Below are 26,675 nucleotides of genomic sequence, written 5' to 3'. Positions count from 1 at the left end.
AAAATAAAAAAATAAAAAAAAAATTTCTTAAATGAAGAAAAAAAACCTCAATTATTAGAAGACTGAATCACCAAGTTTCTGTAATACTTAACTCAGTATTTTATATACCTGGTTTGGTAGCGTCTGAATTCTTTGTGCATTCCATTTAAAAGGCATATTGGGATTATATGTAGCTTCAACCAATACTCTGTCACCCACTTGGGGGGTTTTCCCTTTGACAGCACTGGAAAAAAAATTGTTAAATATAAATGCAATTAAAAGATTCCTCCAAAAATTATTTACATTTGTAGTATTTTAACTAAAGTAAACTATCTGAAATGGAAGTCTAAAAAGCTCTTAAAAAGTCTACTTTTTGTCTGCTACTCCTACACTGATTTGAGTACTGATCATGTTTCACCCTCCCTGTAAAAACACAGGGTTTGAAATGGAAGAAATAATTTCCACCTCATTTTCTCCATTTTCTCCCAATATTGTGTCCTTCCTTCTACAGTACATTCTACCTTTTATAGCCCAAGAGTAAGATTTCCTTTGGGCTGTGGAGAGATAAGAGAAATGAGGTGGAAAATAGGAGACCCATTTTTTTTTAATGTCATACAACAATTACATTTCCCAAAAAAGTACCTCTAAGGCAATTCATTAAGAATATATTTGAGATATCCACGGAAAATCTTATTTCATGCAACCACCATCACACTAAAAAATATTATTTTGAATAGGTTAGTCACTAATCAATCATTCAATTTGATTCGCTAATTTTTCAGTTGAAAATGCTTTTTTAGTATATATTATCATTAGATATGCCAAATAGAAGATTAATTTTAAAAGGTATAGGACTAATTAAATCTCTAATCCTATTTTAAGTCTGCCCATGAAGAGTTGGAAAATAAACTCACTCCTATAAAACAAGTATAAAGAATTCACCATTAACTACTTTGTTCAGTAACCAGAAGATAGCTTCATTCATATTCTCCATCAAAAAAGGCCAGATACAAATATAATAAAAGCTGAATGACTAAAACAAAAACTTAGAACTAAACCATGATCCTCTGCTGTAATTAAGCCTTATCAATATACTTCATGCTAAATACAAGAAGGCTGGGGCGCCGGGGTGGTTCAGTAGGCTAAGCATCCAACTCTCGATTTCGCTTCAGGCCATAATCTCACAAAATATGAGTTCAAGTTCTGCAAGGGGCTCTGCCCTGATGGTACAAGAGCCTGCTTGGGATACTCTCTCGCTCACCACTCTCTGCTCCTCCCCCACTCACTTGTGTGCACAGGCACATACGCACTCTCTCAAAATAAACTTATAAATAAACTTATAAATAAATAAATAAATAAATACATACATACATACATACATACATACATACATACAAGAAGGCATTTGTCAAAACCTAAGTTTACCTAAGCTGAAAGAATACATCTTCATCCACAAATCCGAATGTATCATGTAGTTTTGTAACTACACCTGTAAAAACACGCTGTTTTTGAGGTTGGGTTTGTTGCTGACTGGACCTAGGTGTTGGATATGATACAGTTATCTGTGCTGCAGGCTGAGGAGTAGACAGGCTAAGGCTTGTAGGCAGTGCAACAGCTGGCTATAAAACAAAATCAACATCAAATTAAGCTAATGATTTGAAATACTCTAGAAATTAAAAATGACTACTCAAAACTAACAATGCTAAAAATAACATAGTTGAAGTTAGGAAATACACATGTACACCTTGAAGATAAATATTTTAAAAAATCTACTTCAACATTAAATTCTCTCAAATGAATGTTTTCACAGATCATTCCAAGAAAAGAAGATACCATAGTGAAACAAGTTTTAAAAATACTGCATATTTTAGGGGTGCCTGGCTGGCTCAGCTGGTGGAGTGTGTGACTCTTGGTCTCCGGGTTATAGGTTCAAACACAATACTGGGTGTAGAGATCACTTAAAAAAAAAAAAAAAAAAAAAAAAACAACCACTTGCAACTATGTGGATGGAACCAGAGGGTATTATGCTAAGTGAAATTAGAGAAAGACAAATATCATATGACTTCACTCATATGAGGACTTTAAGACACAGAACAGATGAACACAAGGGAAGGGAAGCAAAAACAGGGAAGGGACGAAACATAAAAGACTCTTAAATATGGAGAACAAACAGGGTTACTGGAGGGGTTGTGGGAGGGGGGATGGGCTAAATGGGTAAGGGGCATTAAGGAATCTACCCCTGAAATCATTGTTGCACTATACGCCAACTTGGATGTAAATTAAAAAACAAACAAAAACCTGTGTATTTTAGTCCCTTCTCACAAATTCAAAAACAATAATGTGATACTCAGGTAAAGTCCTATACAAGTGAAAGACAAATACATATCTCACTTATGTGTAAAATCTTAAAAAACACAAAAAATTAACAGAAACAGAGAACAGATTGGTGATTAACAGAGGTGTGGAGGGAAGGGGAATGGGTGAAAATGGTCAAAAAACACAAACTTCTAGTTATAAGATAAATATAAGGATGTAATGTACAGTATAGTGAATATAATATTGTATTGTATATTTAAAAGTTGCTGAGACAGCTCTTAAAAGTTCTCATCAGAAAAAAATATTTGTAACTGTGAGGTGATGCATATTAACTAAACTTCTTTTGATAATCATTTCACAATATACATAAGTCAAATTACATTGCACACCTTCAACTAATACAGTATCATATGTCACTTATCCTTAAATAAAACTGGAACAAAAAGAAAAAAAGTTAACACTTTCATTGTTCTTTCATGGCAAAATCAAGCATGAATAACATACTACTGATTAAAACTTCTCTACATAAATAGGAATAAAATCATTAAAAAGAAACATTCATCTAATTCTTCAAGACAAACCATTGTATTTGTTTTATACCTACCATAAGACGAGTCTCTTAAATTTCTACCATTAAAAAAAAAAAAAAGCAAAGTCCTACATATAGTGAAGGAACTCAACATTTCTCAAATTGTGACCATAAAATTATTTTCCCACGAAAATAATTAACATCCTAAGACACTAATGATTTATGGGTATACAATGGGAAATGCTACTCTAAGAAAAGACAAATTTTTATAGCTTTTCTAATTAGTTTGGAAATTCTACTATTGGAGATTGAAAATACAAGATCAGTGTTAGTTTATTTTGATTCTATAATAACAGAAAGTGAGGTTGACTTCTCAAGTGCATTTTTTACAAAAATAACAGATTCTTCTCCTGTTCCTTCGATACCCAATTCCTTAACCGTGGGGAAATGGTCACCAGTTATTATTAGAGGTTCTGTTTTGTTTTTGCCAGTTGCATAGTATTTCACTCTCAGTGAACCATGGCCCTTGGGCCACATCCAGCCCACAGCTTCTGATTCATGTATAGCTTATAAACCAGGGATGGTTTCTTACACTTTTAAATAATTTCTAAAATGAAAAAAATATGCAACAGGGACTGTAAGTGGTCCACAAACCTAAAGGAGCATAAAAAGTTCAAACATTTTAATGCTGCTGAAAAATTAAGCTGATAATGTAAACAATACCTTCACCTACTAAGGTCAAGCCAAAAAAGATACATAAAAACTTCCTAAAATTATTAGTTACAAAGGAAATGTAAATGCCAAAACCAGTTTTTTGGTTTTTCTGAACAGCAGGCAAAAGTTTATTAGAGTAAAAGATCAGAAAGGAAGAACAGTAGGAAAGCTCTCTTTATAGAGGGGACATTCGAAAGTGAATGCCCCAGAATTAAATTTAAATAAGACCTCATATTTATTCAAACTAGATCACAGCTGGATCTGTGACCAAAAACCATAAAAGAGAAAACAAAACCATATGCTTTCCAGCTGTATTTAACATATTGTTAAATTATTATGTGAATCCAACCAATATTCATCTTCAAACTCTGGAACACTAGAATACAAATAAAATTGTGGTCTATTCTTCATTCAGATATCCAAAAGAAATTAAAATAATGGCAAACTAACCTGTGTTAAAAGGGTCTGTTGAGGTTGCTGTAACTGAAAATAGAAAAAACAAGATCAATTGAAATTGTTTCACAGATGCTTTATATAAGGAAAAATTCCTATTAAGTCGGTACTTCATTTCTAGTTAAGAAATACAGTAAAAAATACCAGAAGACATTAGGTGTAAGGTTTCCTACAACTATTTCTTTTTTTTCCTACAACTATTTCTAAGTGTAGATCTCATATATAACTAACTCATTCAGTGGAACAACCTGGCTGCCTCCATGAGCACAGCATGCAACTCTTCATCTCCGGGTTTTAAGTATGAGCCCACACTGGGTGTAGAGATTACTTAAACATAAAATCTTTAGGGGTGCCTGGGTGACCACTGAGCTTCTGACTTTGGCTCTGGTCATGATCTCGCAGTAGTGGTTTAGAGCCCTACACTGGGCTCTGCACTGACGGCAAGATCTTCTGTCTTCCTCTCTCTGCCCCTCCCCTGCTCTCTCTCTCTCAAAAATAAACATGAAAACAAACAAACAAACAAATAAACTCCTTAACAAAAGGGGTGTCTCGGTGGCTCAGTCAGTTGAGTGTCCAATTGTTGATCTCCGCAGAGGTCAAGATCTCATGGTTCATGAGATCAAGCCCTGCATCAGGCTCTGGGCTGGCCATGTGGAGCCTGCTTGGGATTCTCTCTCATTACACTTCCCCCACTCACTTGCTCTCCTCTCTCTCAAACATTTTTTTTAATCTTAAAAAAAACGAAAACCAACTAATTCGTTCAATAAAGAAATTGATCTTTTATCTTATTTCATAAGAGTAACACCCACAAAAAAACCCCATGAGACCCTAGACAGGAAAATTTCTAGTTCTACCACGTTAATCACTGTGCTACAGAAATGATTAAATATCATCAGTATGCTACCTGTATCAAAAATATCATTGGCTATCTATTTGCATCTGGCTGACTCAGTTAGTAGTGCATGTGACTCTTGATCTCAGGGTCCTGAGCCTTAACCCTTAACCACATGTTTGGGTGTAGAAATTACTTAAAAAATATATCATTGACTATCTACATGATACATCTGATAAAGATAAATTCCCCATATATATGAATGACTCACACAGTAACTCACACCAAAAAACAATCTTATTAAAATATCGGCAGAGGATCCAGACATTTTTTCCAAAGACATACAGATAGATGAAACAACACATGAAAAGATGTTCAACATCATGCATCATCAAGGAAATGCAAATCAAAGCTACAACAAGCTATCACTTCACACCTGTCAGAATGGCAAATTCAAAAACACATGAAAGTAAGTGTTGGCAAGAATGTGGAGGAACTGTCATGTACTGCTGGTGGAATGTGAATTGATACAGCTACTGTGGAAAACAGCATAGAGATTCCTCATAAAATCAAAAATAGAAATACCATATAATCCAATAATTCCACTATTGGATATTTACCCAAAGAAAACAAAAACACTAATGTGAAAAGATATATGCACCTCTAGGTTTACCACAGCATTATTTATAAGCCAATATATGGAAGCAACCACACACACACACACACACACACACACACACACACACACACACACAGGAATATTACATAGCCACAAAAAAGGATGAACTTGTGCCATATCAGACAATACAGATGGACCTAGAGACTATTATGCTAAGTGAAATATGTCAGACCGAGAAAGACAAATACATGATTTCACTCGTAAGTGGATTAGAAAAAAATGAACAAAAAAGGAGAATCAGAGCTATAAACACAGAGAACTGATGGCTGCCGGAAAGGAGGAGGTTTGGGCAAAATGAGTGAAGGGGAGATTCAAACTTCTAGTTACGGAATGATTAGGTCACAGGAATGAAAAGGCACAGTATAAGGGGGAGCTTGGATGGCTAAGTCGGTTAAGAGTTCAACTCTTGATTTCAGCTTAGGTCACAATCTCACAGTTTGTGAGAGTGAGTCCCACGTGTGGCTCTGTGCTGACAGGGCAGAGCCTGCTTGGGATTCTCTCTCCCACACTTAAGAGCAAGCAAACATGCACATTCCCTCTCTCTAAAAATAAACATTCATAAAAATAAACATTAAGGGGCGCCTGGATGGCTCAGTTGGTAGGCGTCCGGCTTTGGCTCAAGTCATGATCTCACGGTTCATGAGTTCAAGCCCCGCATCGGGCTCTATGCTGACAGCTCAGAGCCTGGAGCCTGCTTCGGATTCTGTGTCTCCCTCTCTCTCTCTGCTCCTCCCCTGCTCACACTCTGTCTCTCTCTCAAAAATAAATAAAAAAATAAACAAACATTAAAATATTTTTTAAAAATCTGAATGAAGGTTCAAAAAACTGAAGAAGTTCCTAGTTTATAGTTCTCTTACATTACATTTTACAATAGTGCTGTACAAGCTTGCGAAGATAGAATATGGGTCGTCAGTCTTTACATCAGACTTCAGTTCCTCCCTTTGGAATTCAGAAAGAGGAGGGATCCTGAAGAAATCATATGTGGAACATACTTTGACACCTACTGTGTTATAAAATGTATCATCAGATGTGCCTTGAGAATAGTAAATGTAACATTAAAAAAAGTTGCTGGCTATAAAAAAATTTTTTTTTTTAAAAAAGCATAGCATAAGGAACACAGTCAGTGTTATAATAACAATGTAACAAGACACATGGTAGCCACATTTGCGGTGAACGTAGCATAATGTATAAATTTGTCACATCATTAAGTTGTATACCTGAAATTAATGTAACAAATGTGTGTCAACTATACTCAAAAAGAAAAGCTCAGCCTAATAAAAGAAAATAAAATTAGGGGTGCCTGGGTAGCTCAGTCAGTTGAGAGTCCAACTTCGGCTCACATCATGCTCTCACGGTTCTTGGATTCAGGCCCACATCGGGTTCTATGCTGACAGATCAGAGCCTGGAGACTGCTTTGGATTCTGTGTCTCCCTCTCCGTCTGCCACTCCCCCACTCACGCTTCACCCATCTCTCTCTCTCAAAAAAAAAAAAAAAAAAATCACAGGCTATCTAATTCATATATATCCCCCTAAAATGAGAATCCTCAGATTTGCCACATGCATGGGGACCATAAGGGACCATACACTCTGACATCGTTTTTCTGGCAATAGTAAAGGATAACACTCATTACCAGAAAATACAAGGAATTGGTGTAAAAAGAAAAAAATTTAAATTATGGAATAGAAAGTTGACTTAAGCTAGGATAAAAGAATCTATGTGGGGTCCTATTCAAAGCACCCGGCTTACCTGGGATTACCATGTATTAGAGGTTAAATCTACCAAATTATTTTTTCTCTAAGTCAAGAATAAATAATGGCATTTTTTAAGGCAATAGCATTTGAGCCTTTCATTTTCATACGGTTCAACTTAACACATAATCTTTAATGATAAACTTCATAACAGTAATAAAATAAGTCTAAGGATATTTTTGAAAAGCAGGTAGCCAACTCTGACATCAATCTCTTGCCAAATTTTTACAAGTTTACATCAATATTAGGGGGATAGTATAACCTTCAGTGAAAGTGCAATGCTTCTGAAGCCCCAAAGGACTTAGCCAAGAATGAAATTGGGTCATGGATCCACTAGGGACAAGACCTTATGGATAAGAAGCCTCATGTTTATCTAGTGTTTTTGGATCTAAGTTTTTGGTCCTTCTCTCATATCCCCTTTTCCCCTCCTGATTGCTATACTTTCCTGAAGCTATCAACAACACTGAGAAGAAAGAAGACTACCTCTACTCTTAAAAAGCCTTGAGTGGGTGCTTAGGCTAGAACCTATCTAGATTTCAGCAGGGCAAACTCTTTTCTCCTTGACATGCCTCTCCTTGGGTTCATTTTTTTCTTAGCTTTTCCTATCATCACAGATATAAGACTCCATAGAACATAATTATAGAACAAGACTAGGGAAAAAGGGCTAAAAAAACTTGCTTTTTCCCTACGTCGGGAGTTTTCAAATTGTCAAAATGTGCTATGAGAGTAGGAATGGGAAAATACAACGGGAGGTTTCTACCCACTTTCAACACCTCTATTTTAATATTTTATATTTTATATATTGGGCTTCAATACACGATTTCATTAGGTGAAAATAGAGAGGATTCTGTTGCTTTAAAAAAAATAAAGGCTCACGGGGGCGCCTGGCTGGCTCAGTTGGTAGAGTGTGCGACTCTTGACCTCAGAATCGTGACTCAAGTCCCACACTGGGTATAGAGCTTACATTAAAAAACCAAAATAATAAAATCAATAAAAATAAAAAATAAAGGCTCAAAGCCAGTGGTCTATCTAGGGCTTAGGTTTCAAATGAGAAAAAGGACCTTTTCATTTTCACATGTGGTCTAATACAGCACAGTAGGGCTAGATGCTCCAGACAGAAGTACTGGGCCACTGACTCAGTAACAGATTCTTTTCAGATTATCCTCTGCATGCTTTCTTAGCAACATGTGACAAAAATGGCTGCTAGTTGAAGATTTCAATTTCCACAGGACACCTCTCCTACCTTCCTCTCCCTGGGAGACATTCCTTTTAACCTACCTCATTTCCCCACCCCAAAAGAATTCAAATCACACATTAATGTAGCTGAAAGGACATAAAATCTGTATAAATTGAATCTGGGACAAATGGCTTTTTAAAAATCAGTTTTTAATATGGAAAATATAAACTAACCTGCTGTTGCACACTATACAAGGCCTGCTGAGGTTGTGAATATTGCTGGAAAAAAATTTTTTTTCAGAGAAAAATATGGATGTTAGTTTTATTCATTCTCAAAAAGTGATATACATATATACAAATACATGAACAAAATTATACTAAATAGAAATTTTCTTGAACAGCTAAACTTGATGAAAAATAAGCAAAAGATATAAGAACTATCCGTTTTAAGAATTTTGACCATGCAAACGCACTGCTCCATATATCTTAGCATATATAGTAATTTTAATCACCTGAAAAATAAGCATAATAAAACCCCACAATTATTAAGTCTTTAAAAAATGGAAGTACCTACTGTGGCTACACAGAATTAATAGTTTTCTATGTCACATATTAAAAGCCAACAAAGGGGGTGCCTGGGTGGCTCAGTCGGTTGAGCGTCCAACTTTGCCTCAGGTCATGATCTCACAGTCTGTGAGTTCAAGCCCCACGTCAGGCTCTGTGCTAACAGCTCAGAGCCTGAAGCCTGCTTTGGAGTCTGTGTCTGCCTCTCTCTCTGACCCTCCCTTGCTCATGCTCTGTCTCTGTCTCAAAAATAAATAAAAACACTTAAAAAATAAATAAATAAAAGCCAACAAAGGAATGCCTGGGTGGCTGAGCTGGTTGAGCATCCAACTCTTGGTTTTGGCTTAGATCGTGATTTTACAACAGCCCCAAGTTGGGCTCTGTACTGACAGTGTGGAGCCTTCTTGGGATTTTCTTTCTCTCTCCTCCTCTCTAACCGCCCCCCCCCCCCCACTACTCACGCTCTCTTGCTGTCAAAATAAATAAATAAACTTAAAAAAAATAAAGAGATTCACCTGTTGCAATGCAGCTGCTGCAGCTGCAGCTTGTTGCTGCAGCGCCGCAGTCTGAGTTAACTGATAGTTTGCTGGGGTTTGTGTCGTAAGGCCCGCTGCTGCTAATGCAGTTTGCTGTGTGTAAATGGTAGGAGATGCTCCAAGGAGTGATGGCTGTTGAACACCCAACGCGGCTAAAATGAGATTAAAAAGGAAAGAAAAGAAAAACATTATTTGGATCCTTCCTAGGAATCTTCCATAAGTACTTAGTTATGAATAATGTTGTAATTGCTTAGTAATAACCTAAAGCAGAATTTGAGTAAAGCTTGTTAAACTGAACTGATTCAAGTACCGTCCCAGATCCCAGTGGCTTTGTACTTAATCTTGATGTCATGATTGAAAACATAATTCTATAAAATCAAACTGCACAATGAACACAACCAACCTTACCTAGATCAAAAGTCTAAAGTACTCTTAAGAAGTATATTCAGGAAAAAATGCAGAAAATAAATTGTATTATTTTACTAATCTAGAATTTACTGTTTTATCTTCAAGAAGATGAAAATCATATATTATAGGCAGTGCTGCTGCAAGTTATCCACCTATAACTTTCTACTGGACAAAATTTTCATGTATTTCTACTTTGCATTAAAGATTTATAAAACTAGGGGCACCAGGCTGGCTCAGTTGGTAGATGGGATTCTTCGTCTTGGGGTTGTAACCTCGGAGTCCCATGTTGGGTGCACATTACTTAATAATAACATCTTAAAGGGGCATACCTGAGTGGCTCAGTCGGTTAAGTGTCTGACTCTTCATTCTGGCTAGGGTCGTGATCCAAGGGTCATGGGATTAGGCCACATGTCAGGCTCCATACTGAGCCCAGAGCCTGCTTGGGGTTCCTTCCCTCCCTCCTTCCCACACTCTCTCTCTCCCCCCACTCTGCCCTTCTCCCCAACTCCTGTGCTCTCTTTCAAAACAAAACAAAACAAAATAAAACAAAACAAAACAAATTTAGAAAATACTAAATAACGAGGACATAATAAACCAGGAAATACACCAAAGCAACACTTTAAAATTGTTGCACTACTTTATGGGACAATGCGACAAAATTAACCACAGCAACTTAAAATTACCACCTGATTAAACCAAATTGGGGAAAGAACTCAGAAGGACAGATTTAGGTATGTAATTGTTTAATGTATGCTTAGAGCTAAGATTTTACCTGAAGCTTTCATGCGATTCCACTGAATGCAAAAAAGCAATCAATTAAACACTGCAATCTAAAAAATAAAATAAAAATTGCATCTAGCACTATCCTTCCCAAAATTGGATCTCCTTGTACAGTGACTAGTTCCCCAGGACATTAAAGTCTGAAAGCAAAGAAAAAAGGGTCCAAGGTTTAAAAAGCTAAAGAAACGGGGCACCTGATGCCTCAGCTGGTAAAGCATGCGACTCTTGATCTCGGGGTCATGAATTCAAGCCCTACAATGGACACAGAGCTTACATTAAGAGAAAAAAAAAAGTTGGGGCACCTGGGTGGCTCAGTGGCTCAGGTGATTGAGCAGCTCTTTTTTTTTTTTTTTTTTAATGTTTTTATTTATTTTTGAGACAGAGAGAGACAGAGCATGAGCAGGGGAGGGGCAGAAAGAGAGGGAGACACAGAATCTGAAGCAGGCTCCAGGCTCTGAGCTGTCAGCACAGAGCCTGACGTGGGGCTTGAACTCACAGACCGCACGATCATGACCTGAGCTGAAGTCGGACGCTCAACCGACTGAGCCACCCAGGCACCCCGAGCAGCTCTTAATATATGCTCAGGTCATGATTTCAAGGTCCTGGGATGGAGCCCTGCATCAGGCTATGCACTGACAGCAAAGAGCCTGCTTGGGATTCTGTCTCCCTCTCTCTGCTCCAAACACACTCACATGCACCACCTGCCTTTCAAAATAAATAGATAAACTCTAGGGGCATCTGGGTTGCTCAGTGGGTTGAGCATCCAACCCTTGGTTTCAGCTCAGGGCAGGGTCTCACAGTTCAAGGGACTGAGCCCCATGTCAGTCTCTGCAATGACAGAGCAGAGCCTCCTTGGGATTTTCTCTCTCTCCCTCTCTCTGCCCTTCCTCGCTTGAGTGTGCCTGTGCACACACACTCTCTCTCAAAATAAATAAACTTTAAGTAAACTTTAAAAAAAGTATATGAAACAACTTTTTTAAAAAGTATAGGAAACAATGAATTAAGCACATAATTTTACTCAGAACCTTTAATGTGCCAACTAAGCATTAGGAACCTCAAAAGATTGCCATAAAAGTAGTATTTACTCACGGAACACACTCTTTTACAAAGCATCTTGCTTGTATCTGAAACTACATATCTGTAAAATATCTGGGAAAAATGCTGCCCTATAACTATTAACACCCTTATACAAAGAATAGTATTTTGCTGTACAGGAAGAGAACAGAGAACATTAATGAACTAAACAAAGCACCTAATCTAGAATATCCCAGAAAATCTTTAGAAGTGTGAGGTCCATTATCAGTCATTTAAAAGTTCAAATTAATTTTACTTAAAACAAACCAACGACAAAGCAAAGCAAAAACAAAAATCTCAGAAATTATATTTGTCATTCTTATAAATTACAAATGACTCCCTGCAAAACATACAGATCGTTAAAAATTTAAAAAGAGTGGGGAGGAGAACCTAAGGGGGGAAAAAGTTCTAAATGTCCTAACTCCTTACCACATTAATCTTCTTTCGTTTTTAAGTCGTTTTGTCGTTTTGTTTTTAAGTAAGTGAGATATCACAGATGGGCAGAAAGGAGAAACCAGGCCTAACTACATGAATTTAAATAGAAGTTTAAATAAAAGGGCAACTAGGTGGCTCAGTCAGTTAACCATCAGACTTCAGCTCAGGTCATGATCTCACAGTTTGTGAGTTCAAGCCCCTCTGTCAGCTCAGAGCCTGAAGCCTGCCTCAGATTTTGTGTCTCCCTCTCTCTCTCTGCTCCTCCCCTGCTTGTGCTCTTTCTCTCTCAAAAACAAGTAAATAGGAGCACCTGGGTGGCTCAGTCAGTTGAGCGTCTGTCTTCGGTTCAGGTCATCATCTCATGGTTCGTGGGTTTGAGTCCCACATTAAACGCTCTGCTGTCAGCTCAGAGCCCACTTCGGATCCTCTGTACCCCTTTCTCTCTGCCCCTCCCCGACTAGAGCACACTCCTTACTCTCTCAAAAATAAACATTAAAAATAAATAAGTAAATAAACATTAAAAAAAGAAATTTAAATAAAAGTGGAGAATCTCTTAATGCTAGCCCAAGTTCAAAATGAAGTTAACTGCATTGAGAAAAAAAGGTACTGAAATCTAGGACCTAAGTTCTAATCAGTGGATCCTGTTAACCTTTTATTTATTTTTTGATCCTGTTAACCTTTTAAAATTGTATGCAAAATTGCAAACAAGAAAGTCCAAAGCTTTCCTCCATTTTAAAGAGAATTACAGACCCAAAAAAGGTTAAGAACTGCTGTTCTAGGATAACAGAAGCGAGATACTCATTGAACACAAGATGAGGGCCATAGCGAAAATTATTAGTGTTTTAAATTCTAAGATTGGCGTGTTACACATTTGACAAAAGTGGCACCAAGGATTCAATTATCATACTCATCTCCTTCACCTACCTGTGGTGTGACCTCAGATCTGCTCTGTTTCATTCTGTTAGTACCAATTTCCAGAACCCTGGATGTTGCCACAGCAGAATGGCACAAAGCCAGGATATCAGAAAGTCTGGTTTCTTTTCTTAAAGCTTTTCTAGGTGTTCTGAATCCTGGCAGCATACACAGCAGCCTACCTTAAGTAGGTAGGATGACAGACACATCTCTTTTTCACTGTTACCAATCAGTGTGATAAATCAGAAACTACAAAAAAATTAAGGTGACTCCTGAATAATGTGGGGGTTAAAGGTGCTTGACCTCCTCAAACAGTGAAAAATCCACATAAAACTTTTGATTCCCCCCAAACTACCTCCAATAGCCTAGTGGTTTGGGATAAAATATTCCTAAATGAAAGAAATTCCAATTAGCTAATTTGTTGATGACATTATTTTTCTAGGACCTCAATACAGTGTTAGGTCTATGTAAGCCATTCACATATAGGGAACCAGTCGGTTAAACATACTGATGTCTTGAAAGTTGAAAAGAAAACAGAGATGCCTCGCTGGCTTAGTTGGTAGAGTGAGCAACTGCAACTCTTAATCTCAGGGTCATGAGTTCAAGCCCCACATTGGGGGCTTACTTTAAAAAAGGTGGAGGGGCACCTGGGTGGCGCAGTCGGTTAAGCGTCCGACTTCAGCCAGGTCACGATCTCGCGGTCCGCAAGTTCGAGCCCCACGTCGGGCTCTGGGCTGATGGCTCGGAGCCTGGAGCCTGTTTCCGATTCTGTGTCTCCCTCTCTCTCTGCCCCTCCCCCGTTCATGCTCTGTCTCTCTCTGTCCCAAAAATAAATAAACGTTGAAAAAAAAAAAAAATTAAAAAAGGTGGAGTGGTGCCTGGGTGGCTTTGTCAGTTAAGCATCCAACTCTTGATTTCAGCTCAGGCCACGATCTCATGGTTTCTTAGATGGAGCCCAACATCAGGTTCCATGCTGGTTGGGATTCTCTCTCTCTCTCTTTCTGCCCCTCCCCCGCCTGATCTCTCAAAATAAAGAAACTTTTTAAAAAATGTGTTAAAAAAAAATTCCATACACATATATTAGCAGTTAGTGATTGGACCAACACTTAGTCATAAAAGTTCGTCCCTCCTATGTTTTCTAATTATAATTTCTCCCTGACTTTTGCATTGTAGGATTACTGTTTAAAGATTTTTGGAAGAAAACAAAGTAGCATAAAGTGATACACTAAAATGAGGAGAAAGAAAACTATGTGGCATAGAAAAAGTATAAAGCTCAGTTTTATTAAAAATTATTTCAGGGGGTGCCTGGTTAGCTAAGTTGGAAGAGCATACAACTCTTGATCTTGGGGTCGATTTCAACCCCCACATTGGGTGTACAGAGGTCACTTAAATAAATCAATAACCTTAAAAAAATTAACTCAGGATTGATGTAACCCACCAGAATTCAGGACACGTGTTAATGGTATTTATAAACCACTAAAAACTTAGGTCCTGTATTGTATTTTTTCCTTTAAAACTTTTTAAGGGGTGGGGGAAGACTTCTTAAGAAATCTTACCTGGCTCAGTTGGTTAAGCATCGGACTCTAAATTTTGGCTCAGATCATGATCTCACTGTTTGTGGCACGGAGCCCCATGTTGGGCTCTGCGCTGGTAGCATGAAGCCTGCTTATGATTCTCTCACCTTCTCTCTGCCACTCCCCCAGTCACATGTGCTCTCTCTCTCTCTCTCAAAATAAACTTTAAAAAATAAAAAACTACTAATAGCCTACTGCTGACTGAAAGCCTTACCAGTAACATGAATGGTTAGGATATTTTGTATATAATTATATGCTGTATTCTTACAATAAAGCTAGAGACAAAAAAATCATAAGGAAAATACATTTACAATACTGTACTTATCAAAAAAAACTGCATAAAAGTGGACTCACACAGTTCACACCCCTGTTGTTCAAGGGTCAATACCTGTTGGTAATGAAGGGTTCAACTGCTGGGAGAAATTTATGGGAAGGAAATTTATATTCTATTGGTTGTATCACACCACTAGCTAGTTAATTCAAATTTTGTGAAATCACTGTGCATGTGGTTGTGGCCTTTATGTATCTGTGATATAGCTCTTTTTTTCCCTAATGTTTATTTTTGAGGGACAGAGCATGAGTGGGGGAGGGGCAGAGAGCGAGGGAGACAGAATCTGAAGCAGGCTCCAGGCTGAGCTGCCACCACACAGCCCGAAATGGAGCTCGAACTCACAAACCACGAGATCATGACCTGAGCCAACGTTGGACACTTATACTGACTCAGCCATCCTGGTGCCCCAATACAGTTCTTGTTAAAATCATTCGAGACTTTATTCTGAATAAAATATACTTCATTATTAATGCTCCCCTTTTTTGTGGTTATCTGAGAAACTATCCTTGAATATTTTTAATTTTTTAATGTTTTTATTTATTTTTGAGAGAGAGAGAGCGCACTCACGAGCAGGAAAGGGGCAGAGAGAGGGGGAGACACACAACCCAAAACAGGCTCCAGGCTCTGAGATGTCAGCATGGAGCCCAGCACAGGGCTTGAACTCAAGAACTGCGAGATCATGACCTGAGCTGAAGTCAGATGCTTAACAAACTGAGTACCCAGGAGCCCCATATCCTTGAATATTTGTAGACAGAATTTTTTCCAATCATCCACAATGGGACAGTCTGTTCATTTATCTATTATCTGATTCAATATGATTGCTGAAGGTCTTGTAACCCTTCTGAAACAGATAAGCTTTTCACAGTGTTATCAGTACTTTCATTGACAAACCTATGAAATGAGCCCTAAACCACATAAATAAGTAAATTTAAGGACTAAGCTTTCTTAAACCTTTAAGAACTGTAAATTTTACCATTTCCTAAAACATAAAATCAGTTTCATATGACTGAAAAACACTTGTGTTATGACATACTAATAGTTATTAGTTATCACTGTTGTATTTTAAAATCTTTATTGTGCTCTATCTTTACTAAGAGGAGTCATCCTGAGATAATAAAATTTAAAACCTCAGGCTGATATCAGATACTTCCTTTTTTCACCTTATGCAAAATTTGAAGCATTGGTCAAGCAATGATTCACCCTTTGAAATTTCCACCTACCAACTATGTTCAAAAAGCAATCTATTTAGAGAGAAAAACAGCATGAATATATGGGGGATTTTCTTCATAACTTGTGGATTTATAAAGTACTTACACACCCAGTTTTAAATCAAGTGAACAAATCTTTTAAATGTCATCTTTCGATACCCTTTTAAGATCAGATTTCACACAACTATAAAACCTCTGATGCTCCTATTTGCAGATAACTATTTTAAAATTGGATACCTCATTGATCAATGCATTCCTGTGGCTTTCAAGGTTCTACTCTAAGCCCATGATGTACCCACTGATTAGAAATATTCACTACCTTTTAAGAATAATAGATTAGGGCATTAAGAATAAGAAATTAAGGGGAGGGGAGAATAAGAAATTAAAGAAGTCAAATGCACAAATTTCCCTTTATAAAATAATTTGTGGGTAACGTTAAAAAAAATAAGAAGGCACAACATAGTATTTTAAATACATTCTAAGTATTGTATGCTTCTATAACTGCATTGTTTGATACATTAGCCACCAGCCATACGTGGCCATTTTAATTTAAATTCGTGAAAATTCGGTGTGTCTGGGTGGCTCAGTTGTTTAAGCAACAGACTCTCAATTTCGGCTCAGGTCATGATTTCGCAGTTCACGAGATCGAGCCTCACATCACACTCTGCACTGTCAGCCCAGAGCCTGCTTGGGACTCACTCTCTCTCTCTCTCTCTCTGCCTCTCATCAGCTTGTGTACACGCTCTATCAGTCAATTAGTGAAAATTAAATAGAATTAGAAATTCAGTTCCTCAGTCACAGTAACATTTTTTTTAATGTTTATTTTTGGCAGTGTGAGCAGGCAGGGGCAGAGAGAGAGAGAGAGGGAGAGAATCCCAAGCAGGCTCCCCACTGTCAGCACAGAGCCTGATGCGGGGCTCACAAACTGTGAGATCATGACCTGAGTCGAAATCAAGAGCCTGATACTTAACCGACTGAGCAACCCAGGTGCTCCTCATAGTAACCACATTTAAAGTACTCAACAGCCCCATGTGGCCAGTGGCTACCAAATCAGGCAATGAAGATAAATATCCATCATAAAACAAAGTTCTTCTCAGTGATCAGTGCTATTCCCTAAGAAAAAGGCAAAGTCTTAACTAATTATCTGTTATACGGTTTTCTTATAATCTCTATAAAGATTAATACCCTTGAAGACAACTGCTTTTCCATTCTTTTGACGTGCCAAGGAATTGATAAGTTGTGATCCTGGCTATAATCTCCTCCAGCTATTATTCAAATAACTGTTCGTCAACAATGATTTCCCTTTCAGGCAGTTGAAGACACTATTCATAATGTCCTATGATTTCTTCTATCCTTAATTGCCTCTGATATTTACCTGATTTTCAGCCCTGTTTCTTTCAAGGAGTCTTGTACGATCCAAAGTTAATATTCAAGCTTTCAAGATTACTTCCAGGGGCGCCTTGGGTGGCTCAGCTGGTTAAGCATCTGACTCTTGATCTTAGCTCAGGTCATGATCTCATGGTTCGTGAGATCAAGCACCACCTGCCCCTGCCACCTCAAGCTCTCTCTCTCAAACAACAAAAACTTTTTTTCACTGTTACTTCCAATACATTTTCAGCTATAATAGACTAAAATTATTTCCCAGATCATAAAACACATAGTGGAAGAGAAGTCACAACTGCAAAAACAGAAGTGGCATGCTCAAGTTAGGACAGAGATGGGGCACTCACTGGTTTATAATCTGATATGTTAATGCAGCTCTCACTGAATAAGAGCACAGGTATGGCATATTCAGAGTGGGGTGGGGGGAGGAGTTGAGCCTTAATAGACTTTATGTGCATTTTTCTTTACTCTCAGGATAAGGTTTTAGAGACTACCTGCTATTACACAGTACTAGTAGTGCTTAAAGAGGGTTAAGCCAGGGGTGCCTGGGTGGCTCAGTCAGTTAAGTGTTTGACTTTAGCTCAGGTCATGATCTCGTGGTTTGAGGGTTCAAGCCCCACATCGGGCTCTATGCTGACATCCCAGAGCCTGGAGCCTGCTTCAGATTCTGTGTTTCCCTCTCTCACTGAACCCTCCCCTGCTTGCACTCTCTCTCAAAAACAATAAATAAATTTTCTAACGCAGGGTTAAGCCAACACCAGTAGCAATTCTTTCCTACCAAATGAGTTATACACATCCAAGTCTGTCTAGGGATGACTAAGATAAGTGAAGTATACATACTATATCAACTATTACTCATTTGAAAAGGACCTTGAATGTTGGAATTTAATAATTTGAGCGGCTGATTCAAGAGATTAGGGTTTTAAAAGATGACTATTGGGCAAGAATAAAGAGGTAGAAAAAATGGGATCGTATTTAAAACTGTATTGATATTAGCTTCAGTCACCTGTGTAAAAGCACATTATCAATATATTTTTAACTCCTAAACCAGTTCATGTTCCTCTATGGACAAAATGTAGTCATTTTACAAAGAGGTGTAAGAAATAGGTGACAAACTGGTTAGAATATGCTAAATCATTCCCAATACTTCAAAATTATGATTATAAACATATACAAATGTAAGTATTTTCAGTCAAATCTAAAAACTGCCCCTAGTCAATAATAAGGGCTAAAGATTCAATCAGTGGGGCACATGACTGGCTCAGTAGTGGAGCGTGCAACTCTCAATCCTGAGGTGGTGAGTTCAAGCCCCACATTGGGTATAGAGAGTACTTAAAAAGTAAAAATAAATAAATAAAAATAAATAAATCTCTCATAAACATTCAATCAGTGGCCAGCAATCTCTATCAATGTCTCTTCATACACAGAAAACTGTTAAAACTTTGAAACATAAAAGTTCTGGAACCAAATTAAGAATGTCACTGAATACATACCATAGCACTTCAGTTAGAAAATGGGAAAAAAAAAAAAAAAAAGGAAAATATTAAGAACAATTATTTCAGGGGGCCTGGATGGCTCCCTCAGTTCAGCATCCAACTCTTGGTTTCACTTCAGGTCATGATCTCAAGGTTTGTGAGTTCAAGCCCTGTACTGGGGCTCCAGGCTGACAGTGTGGAGCCTGCTTGGGCTCGCTCTCTCTCTCTCTCTCTCTCTGCCCCTCCCCCATTTGTGCGCTCATGCTCCTATCTCAAAGTAAATACTCTTTAAACAGACACACACACCCACGCGCGCGTGTGCACACACACAATTATTTCAGTGTGGAAGAAATGAGATTTGGACTGGAAAGACAGAACATCTTGAATACCATCCCAAGAAGTTTGAAATAAATTCTAAAAGTACTTGAAGATACTTTTGCAGATAAGAGAAAAATGGAAGATAAAATGAACCACAATTCTGATGTGCTAACATGGACTCTCTTGTGATGTTCTATAAGACCTAAACAAATTTCTTCATCTTTCTGGGCCTCAAATTCCTTATCTGTTAGAGAAAGGAGTTGAGACAGAATCTAGCTCAGGTTTTATCCAGGTTTGAAAAATTCTGTGATTTAGACAGAAATTATGCTTTAGGAATATGACATCTGACATACACATTGGAGCAGAGAGAGAAATAACAAGTAGCCTATCCAGTAAATAAAAGAAGCAAATAAAAACAATTAGAACTAAATAAAGAATAATAAAGAACAATGCCACCAAGTGACAGATGGGAAAAAGAACTTTTTCACTGGAGGCGCCTGGGTGGCTCAGTCAGTTAAGCATCCAACTTTGGCCCAGGTCACGATCTTGTGGTTTGTGGGTTCGAGACCCATGCCGGGCTCTGTGCTGACACCTCAGAGCCTGAAGCCTGCTTCGGATTCTGTGTTTCCCCCTCTCTCTGCCCCTCCCATGCTCATGCTCTGTATTTCTCTCTCAATAATAAATAAACGTTAAAAAATATTTTTAAAAAGAACCTTTTGACTTAAAGATCTATGGTAAGCATCCTGGATTGGGTTTGAGAAAAGTATGGAAAGTCCTGAAAGTTAGGTGAGAGACTCTGGTATATGAACTGTAAGCAAGAGAAAGCTGCTTGGTGGCAGTTACTCAAACGTGAAGTGCCCAGGGCCTAAATGTAAAATAAGAGTATACCTGAGGCATTTTCAAAGGGGAAAAAAGTCATGATTTGATATTTGATTGAATATGGGGGGTAAAGAAAAAGAAAATCAAAGATGACAGATGATGACACCTAGGAATTAGTAACATTTTAAGTGAATATGCAAGGTTTTTTTTAAATGTTTATTTATTTTTGACAGAGAGAGAGAGAGAGAGACAGAGCATGAGTAGGGGGAGGAGCAGAGAGAGAGGGAGACACAGAATCTGAAGCAGGCTCCAGGCTCTGAGCTGTCAGCACAGAGCCCGATGTGGGGCTTGAACTCACAGACCGCAAGATCATGACCTGAGCTGAAATCAGATGTTTACCCGACCGAGCCACCCAGGCGCCCCTGAATATGCTCAGTATTAAAACTAATCAGGAGTGCCTGGGTGGCTCAGTTGGTTAAGCGTCCGACTTCAGCTCAGATCATGATCTCACGGTTTCTGAGTTCGAGCCCCTAGTCAGGCTGTGTGCTGACAGCTCAAAGCCTGGAGCTCGCTTTTGGATTCTGTGTCTCCTTCCCTCTCTGCCCCTCCCCCACTTGTGCTCTGTCTCTCAAAAATAAATGTTAAAAAAATAAAAATAAAAAAAAAACTGATCAGAAACAATTCAAATACTCATCTTCACTTTTACAACAGATTTCAACAATACAACACAATTATGCATGCTTTTACTTAAGTTTTACTTAAGTCATCTGCATGAATGCAATGAAATTTTCCTATCACTGTTAGCTGAGAATTTTTAAAGTTAGTAAAAATGCTAAAAATATCCTAGAAAATGGAATAGCATAGTCTTTAACTGAACAAAACTATGTTAAGTTATATAACAGAAGAGTAGCAATTTTTTAAAGCTATTTATTTGGAGAGAGAGGGGGAGAGGATGCATGCCAAATGCAGGGGAGGCAGAGAGAGGGAGACAATCCCAAACAGGGCTGGAACCCAGCAACAGTGAGATCATGACCTGAGCCGAAATAAAGAGCTGAAAGATTAACCAACTGACGCACCCAGGTGCCCCAAGTGTACTAATTTTCATATTGCTCTCAAAAGAAAATGAGTCAGGGGGCGCCTGGGTGGCTCAGTCAGTTAAGTGCCCGACTTCAGCTCAGGTCATGATCTAGCAGTTTGTGGGTTCGAGCCCCACATCAGGCTCTGTGCTGACACCTCAGAGCCTGGAGCCTGCTTCGGATTCTGTGTCTCCCTCTCTCTCTGCCCCTCCACCATTTGTGCTCTGTCTCTCAAAAATAAATAAATGTGAAAAAAAAGACAGAAAATGAGTCAGAAATATAAGCACAAAAATAAAATATTTAATTCAAGTTGAATTATTCAGTTAACCTTTTTCTGTTCCATGATCATCTAATTTATGACAGTGGCCTCTGATACTATGTGTATTTTGTTTTTTCAATAGAGTAAAAAGTGACACCTACACTATTGCCTTAAGTCCTTATATGTCCTTTGTTGAAATTTTTTTCTCAAATTGTATTTGAAGCTGCCAGGAGAAAACTTAAAGCACTGTAATTAGGTTAGAATGTTCTTCATTGAGGGGCACCGGGCTGGCTCATTAGCGGAGCATCTAATTCATTTTTTTTTTTAATGTTTATTTACTTTTGAAACAGAGAGCGCAAGCAATGGAGGGGCAGAGAGAGGGGGAGACACAGAATCTGAAACAGGCTCCAGGCTCTGAGCTGTCAGCACAAAGCCCGACACAGGGCTCGAACCCACAAGCCATGAGATCATGACCTGAGCCGAAGTCAGACGCTCAACCAACTGAGCCACCCAGGCACCCCTGGAGCATCTGATTCTTGATCTCAGGGTTGTGAGAGTTCAAACCCCATGTTAAGTGTGGAGATTACTTAAAAATAAAATCTTTTTTTTAAGTAGGCTTCATGCCCAGTGCAGACCCAACGTGGGGCTGAGATCAAGAGTCAGAAGCTTAACCAACTGAGTCATACAGGCATCCCAAAAAATTCATCTTAAAAAAAAAAATAAATGTTCTCCACTGAGATGAGATGTAAGTAAGACATTCCAATTGCCTGAGGATTGAAAATGTAACTTTTACAAAAATTTGAATGGTTCTAAAAATCAGATCCAATAAGATGAGATACTGATTAATCGCAAATAAGACTTTTAAGATGAAGGCAAGAAAACAGCAAGCTATAAGGAAGCAGCCTGATATACAGCACCTGGAAATCATACATTTCAATAAAAACAGTATCGCTAAAGCGTTCCATTTAGAGCCTACTCCAGGATTTTTACACGAAAGCTAAGAGTAGATACATGCTAACAAAACACTTGCCTACTTACTGAAATCATGATATGTCAATAAAATTTGATTTTGAAAATCTCTGATTAACAACAGGTCTAAGATAACCCATAATTTCCTACAGCACAAATACAAGCTCCATTTACACAAATCCCTTTATGTTTGGACTCTATTGCTAAATATCGAAAAGGAGACCTAAATTTACGACTGACTTTTTGTTTGACATTTTTTATAAGCCTTTGCTGTCTCCTTGGCTCAGCCTGAAAACAAAAACAAAAAGAGTATAACCTATATTTAAGTAATTACAAAACAAATGTTAAGAGCTATAGAAAGTAACTTTTACCATAACAGCTATTTTGTTGGAACAATACAGATACAAATTTAAAACAAATTATATGCAGAAAAAGCTGGGTAAAACATGTTTAGTTTACCAGCATACAAGTACCTAGTACTTGTTTCTGGACACACAGTAATTGCTAAGAATTCCTGTTTCATCAAAACGAACACCAAAGTCCCCATTATTTAACATAACAAAATACCTGGATCTGAATTAAATATAATCTATAACTACTATTTCATAATATCTTCAGTTACCTGTAGAACTGATCATTTAACCCCCTAAACAAAGAGTAACTAAAATAAAAACTCTAAAGTATCTATTTCTTTAAGGAAAAAGGCCACCTACCTAACAAGATAATCATGTCCATTGAATTTTAGAACACCCAAGTCAGAAGATTATAGTGTCTCTATAAGTGACCTCAAATTACTAAAATATTTCAAGTACATAAAACATGGCAAAGAACCATTATTAGAGAGGTCATAAATAAAAATATACTCAAAATAACAGAATAAGCTGCAACTTTTCTGAGTACTCAAAGAAACTAAAATTCATTCCATAGAATCCTTGGGAATTTATTTAAGATTCAAACAAGAAGTCAAGAAATGGTGTCAAAAAAAAAAATATTCCTACAAGCAAAGAAGCTCAATGAAACATTTACAGTGACATTTTTTTTGTTGACCATATTTAGAAAATGTAAACATTCATTGGCTCCTTTTATATCTATTTATCTTTCTCCTTTGCTTGGTAAATTCTTCAGAGTTGGGTTTTGTACTTTAAATTCAAACAACTGAAAAGCAGTCGTATATAATTTCTCATAAAATACAAAATTTTAATACATTTATTTTTAAATATAACTTGTGAATATTGACACCTTAACATGCCAAATAAGGTAACCTCTAATCAATCAAGTAGCTAACCTAATTAAACCGAATAATTTAATGTTTGAAAAACTATATAAAACTGTCCAAACTGCAAGGTAAAACATGTTTTGCTAGTTGATCCATGAATTTTAAAAGCTTCACAAATAAAAGATACATCATTTGGAAACATTTTACAGTATTACATATAGCTTAATTCACATAGTTGTAACATGTCCTCCCCCAACCCCCAAGTTTACAGTACTTGTGTTCAGTAGCCTGACCTGGCTGAGATACCGCAGTGGCTGTAAACTGAGTAGCCCATGGCGGATTCTTCTGTCCTCCAAACTGAGCCATGATGAAAGGAGGAAAAAGCCTTCGCTTGTTTGTCTTCTATAGCAGCGATCTATTAAGAAAGAACCCACATTTCAAACTTGAAAGTATAAACATCATGAAAATATTATTTTAAAGAAATGTTTGTCAAGGACACCTTCGTAGATCATAGTATAAATAGCAAGGTGTATAGCAACGTCCGATATGCAGCAAAAACATTTTATATCAAGTATCTCACCAAAAATACCCAAATTCAACATAGGGCATTAGGGGTAGACTAGTAAGAAAGGCACTTCTTTCTGTGACTACAAACTCACATTTCAACGAAGACCATGTGCTATTATCAACCCAAGTCTTAACAAAAAGAACTACACAGCTGCGGGTTCAAACAAAATAAAGCCTGCGTGTTTCTTTTGGCAATGAGTTGGAGATTCAAAGTGGTAAAACCAATAACGGAAATTGGGACGAGACACTGAATAAAGGTATTTAAGACTATCATCTAAATAACGAACATCTCCTTACTTTCTCGGGATGGAAAGGGCCGAGGGGCTCCTTTTCTTTCCCCTCCCTCGAGGGGTAAAGACAGTTGAAATAACGGATCCCTCCCCCCAAAGAACCATCGCTAAGACCCCTCCCCCCCAAAATCAGGCCAGAAAAGGCGAAGATCTCAGCCCGCGCACCCCCTCCTTCCCCCCGCGACTCGGAGGGGCCAGAGCACTGCCATCCATCTTCCTCCAGCCCCAGCTCCTTGCGGGACGCTGACCAGAGAAGGCAGAATCCTACGTCTCACGAGACTGGGCGAAGCGCCAACACTGGGTATTGAAAGTCCTGGTCCCCTTAACCACCGTGCCGGGCAGAGAGCCTCTATCCCCCAAAACCCGCGCCGCCGCCAGCCGCCCGACGCCCTGGGCCGGAGACCGGGAGGCTAAAGCTCAACGGCTTCGCACAGAGGGATGGCGCTCGGCAGTCCCTCTCGACCCGCCAGACCGAGGCTGAGGGGCGCCGGGGGCACCTGAAGAACCCCGGGGGAGAGAAGGCGGGGTGAAACGAAGCGGTGGGGGAGGGGCCTGCCGCGCGGGGCCTGCTTCGACCCGCACAAAAGGGACCGTGTCCCTCCCGCCCCAGTCCCACGAGAACCCCACCGTCGCTGGCCTACGGACGCCGTGATCCCCAAACGGTCGATCCCAGCCCTTCTGCGAATCCGAAAGGACGACAGGAGCCCCGGTTCCGCCGCCCGCTGCTCCAACCGCGAGGACCAAACCTTCACCTGAATCGGGTCCCGGCTAACACCGAGGCCATTTCAAACCCGTCAGCCTTGGGCGCATGCGCCAACTTCCCCCTCTTCCTCCACGCCTCTCCCCTCCTCCTCCTCATCTCTCCGAGGACGGCGCTGACGGGTTTGCGTTCTGCGTGCGCGCTCCCCAGCTCGCCTTCAATACGCTCACCGCTTTCGCTACGCAGCTAGAGCGAGAGCGCGCCTGAGAAGAGTTACCTGGGATTCCCATAACAATGAGCCGGCGGAGTCTCAGCGCCAGCTCTGAAGAAAAGAATTTTGTTAGGCTGGGCAGGAAAGAATCGGCGGTCACGTGATCCGATCGGCTTGCCGCCATTTTGTGCTCTTCGCCTTTTTTGTTTTTTTTTTTTTCTCATTCAAGTACTTGGAAGAATGAATGTGTCCTGTGTCAGCTTCCTTATTTTTTTTTAATTGAGATAAGATTCACTTACCATATAACTCACTCTTTTAAATATTTTGCACAATTCGGTGGCCTTTATATAGCCATAAGGTTCTGTAACCATCAAGTCAGCCCTTTAAACTCATACCCATTAAGGAATCACTCCTTAATCCTTGCTCCCACCATCCTTTCACAACCGCTGATCTGCTTTGTCTCTGTGGATTTGACTGTCCTAGATCCTTAATATTAATAAGAGTATATAATACCTGTCCTTTTCTTATTGACTTCTTCAACTTTATTGTTGTTTCTAATGTGAAATGTTGGGGTTTGGGAGCAAAAGGTCAAGAAAATTCTTGAGACATCTTTGATGCCAAAAGGGTGGTTTTATTAAAGCACGGGACAAGACCCGTGGGCAGAAAGGGCTGTACTGGGGTTGTGAGGAGTGGCTGTTTACATATGCTTTTAAGCTGGGAGGTTGTTAAGGATAGAAGTCTCTAAGGAATTTGGAAGCAAGGTTTCCAGGACTTTGAGGGGCTAGATGTTGTTAGGATAAGGTTATTTACTACTAGCTAGTGAAATAGTCATGAGACCCTTCAGATGTGTATCAGTGGGCCATATGCTTGGAGGATGATTGTTCACCTATATCTTGGGGGATAGAGATAAAGGAAGTTTCCAAGGGGATTTTTACAGGATCCTGGAGGTTGGCTAAAGTTAAACTGAGGTTGCCTTTTGCCTCTAGCAAAGTATTAACATTTAGGCAGCTAAGCTCCTTAAGGAAGGTCGCTCTGTAATGGGCTGTAAGTTACAAAGTTTAATTTTTTTTTCATATTTCTTTTGCCTTTGTTCTCCACAGCGATTTCCAAGGTTCCATGTAGCAAGTATCAGTACGTCATTAC

The 26,675-nt window shown here is 38.8% G+C and overlaps 1 protein-coding gene across 8 annotated transcripts in view; it reads right to left on the bottom strand.

Moving 5' to 3' along the window:
- The window catches only part of CCAR1 (cell division cycle and apoptosis regulator 1), a 65,052-nt gene extending 39,550 nt beyond the window's left edge, over nt 1-25,502 (bottom strand). The window contains exons 1-7 of one of the 8 annotated variants that reach the window (XM_045437621.1): nt 25,374-25,502; nt 24,058-24,179; nt 9,507-9,679; nt 8,662-8,706; nt 3,989-4,021; nt 1,405-1,598; nt 109-223 (exon numbers count right to left, since the gene is read on the bottom strand). In XM_045437621.1, the coding sequence (XP_045293577.1) occupies nt 109-223; nt 1,405-1,598; nt 3,989-4,021; nt 8,662-8,706; nt 9,507-9,679; nt 24,058-24,130 (633 nt within the window). In that variant the 5' untranslated portion in view covers nt 24,131-24,179; nt 25,374-25,502. Of the gene's footprint in view, nt 1-108; nt 224-1,404; nt 1,599-3,988; nt 4,022-8,661; nt 8,707-9,506; nt 9,680-24,057; nt 24,180-24,869; nt 25,116-25,248 lie in introns of those variants that run through there. The other 7 variants (XM_045437626.1, XM_045437620.1, XM_045437625.1 and 4 more) reach the window with 7 other exon arrangements.
- Nucleotides 25,503-26,675: the final 1,173 nt, after the last annotated feature.

The sequence above is a fragment of the Leopardus geoffroyi genome, chromosome D2 (assembly GCF_018350155.1).
Source record: "Leopardus geoffroyi isolate Oge1 chromosome D2, O.geoffroyi_Oge1_pat1.0, whole genome shotgun sequence".
In the NCBI taxonomy this organism is placed as follows: Eukaryota; Metazoa; Chordata; class Mammalia; order Carnivora; family Felidae; genus Leopardus; species Leopardus geoffroyi.
This window is presented reverse-complemented; position numbering and strand designations above follow the sequence as displayed.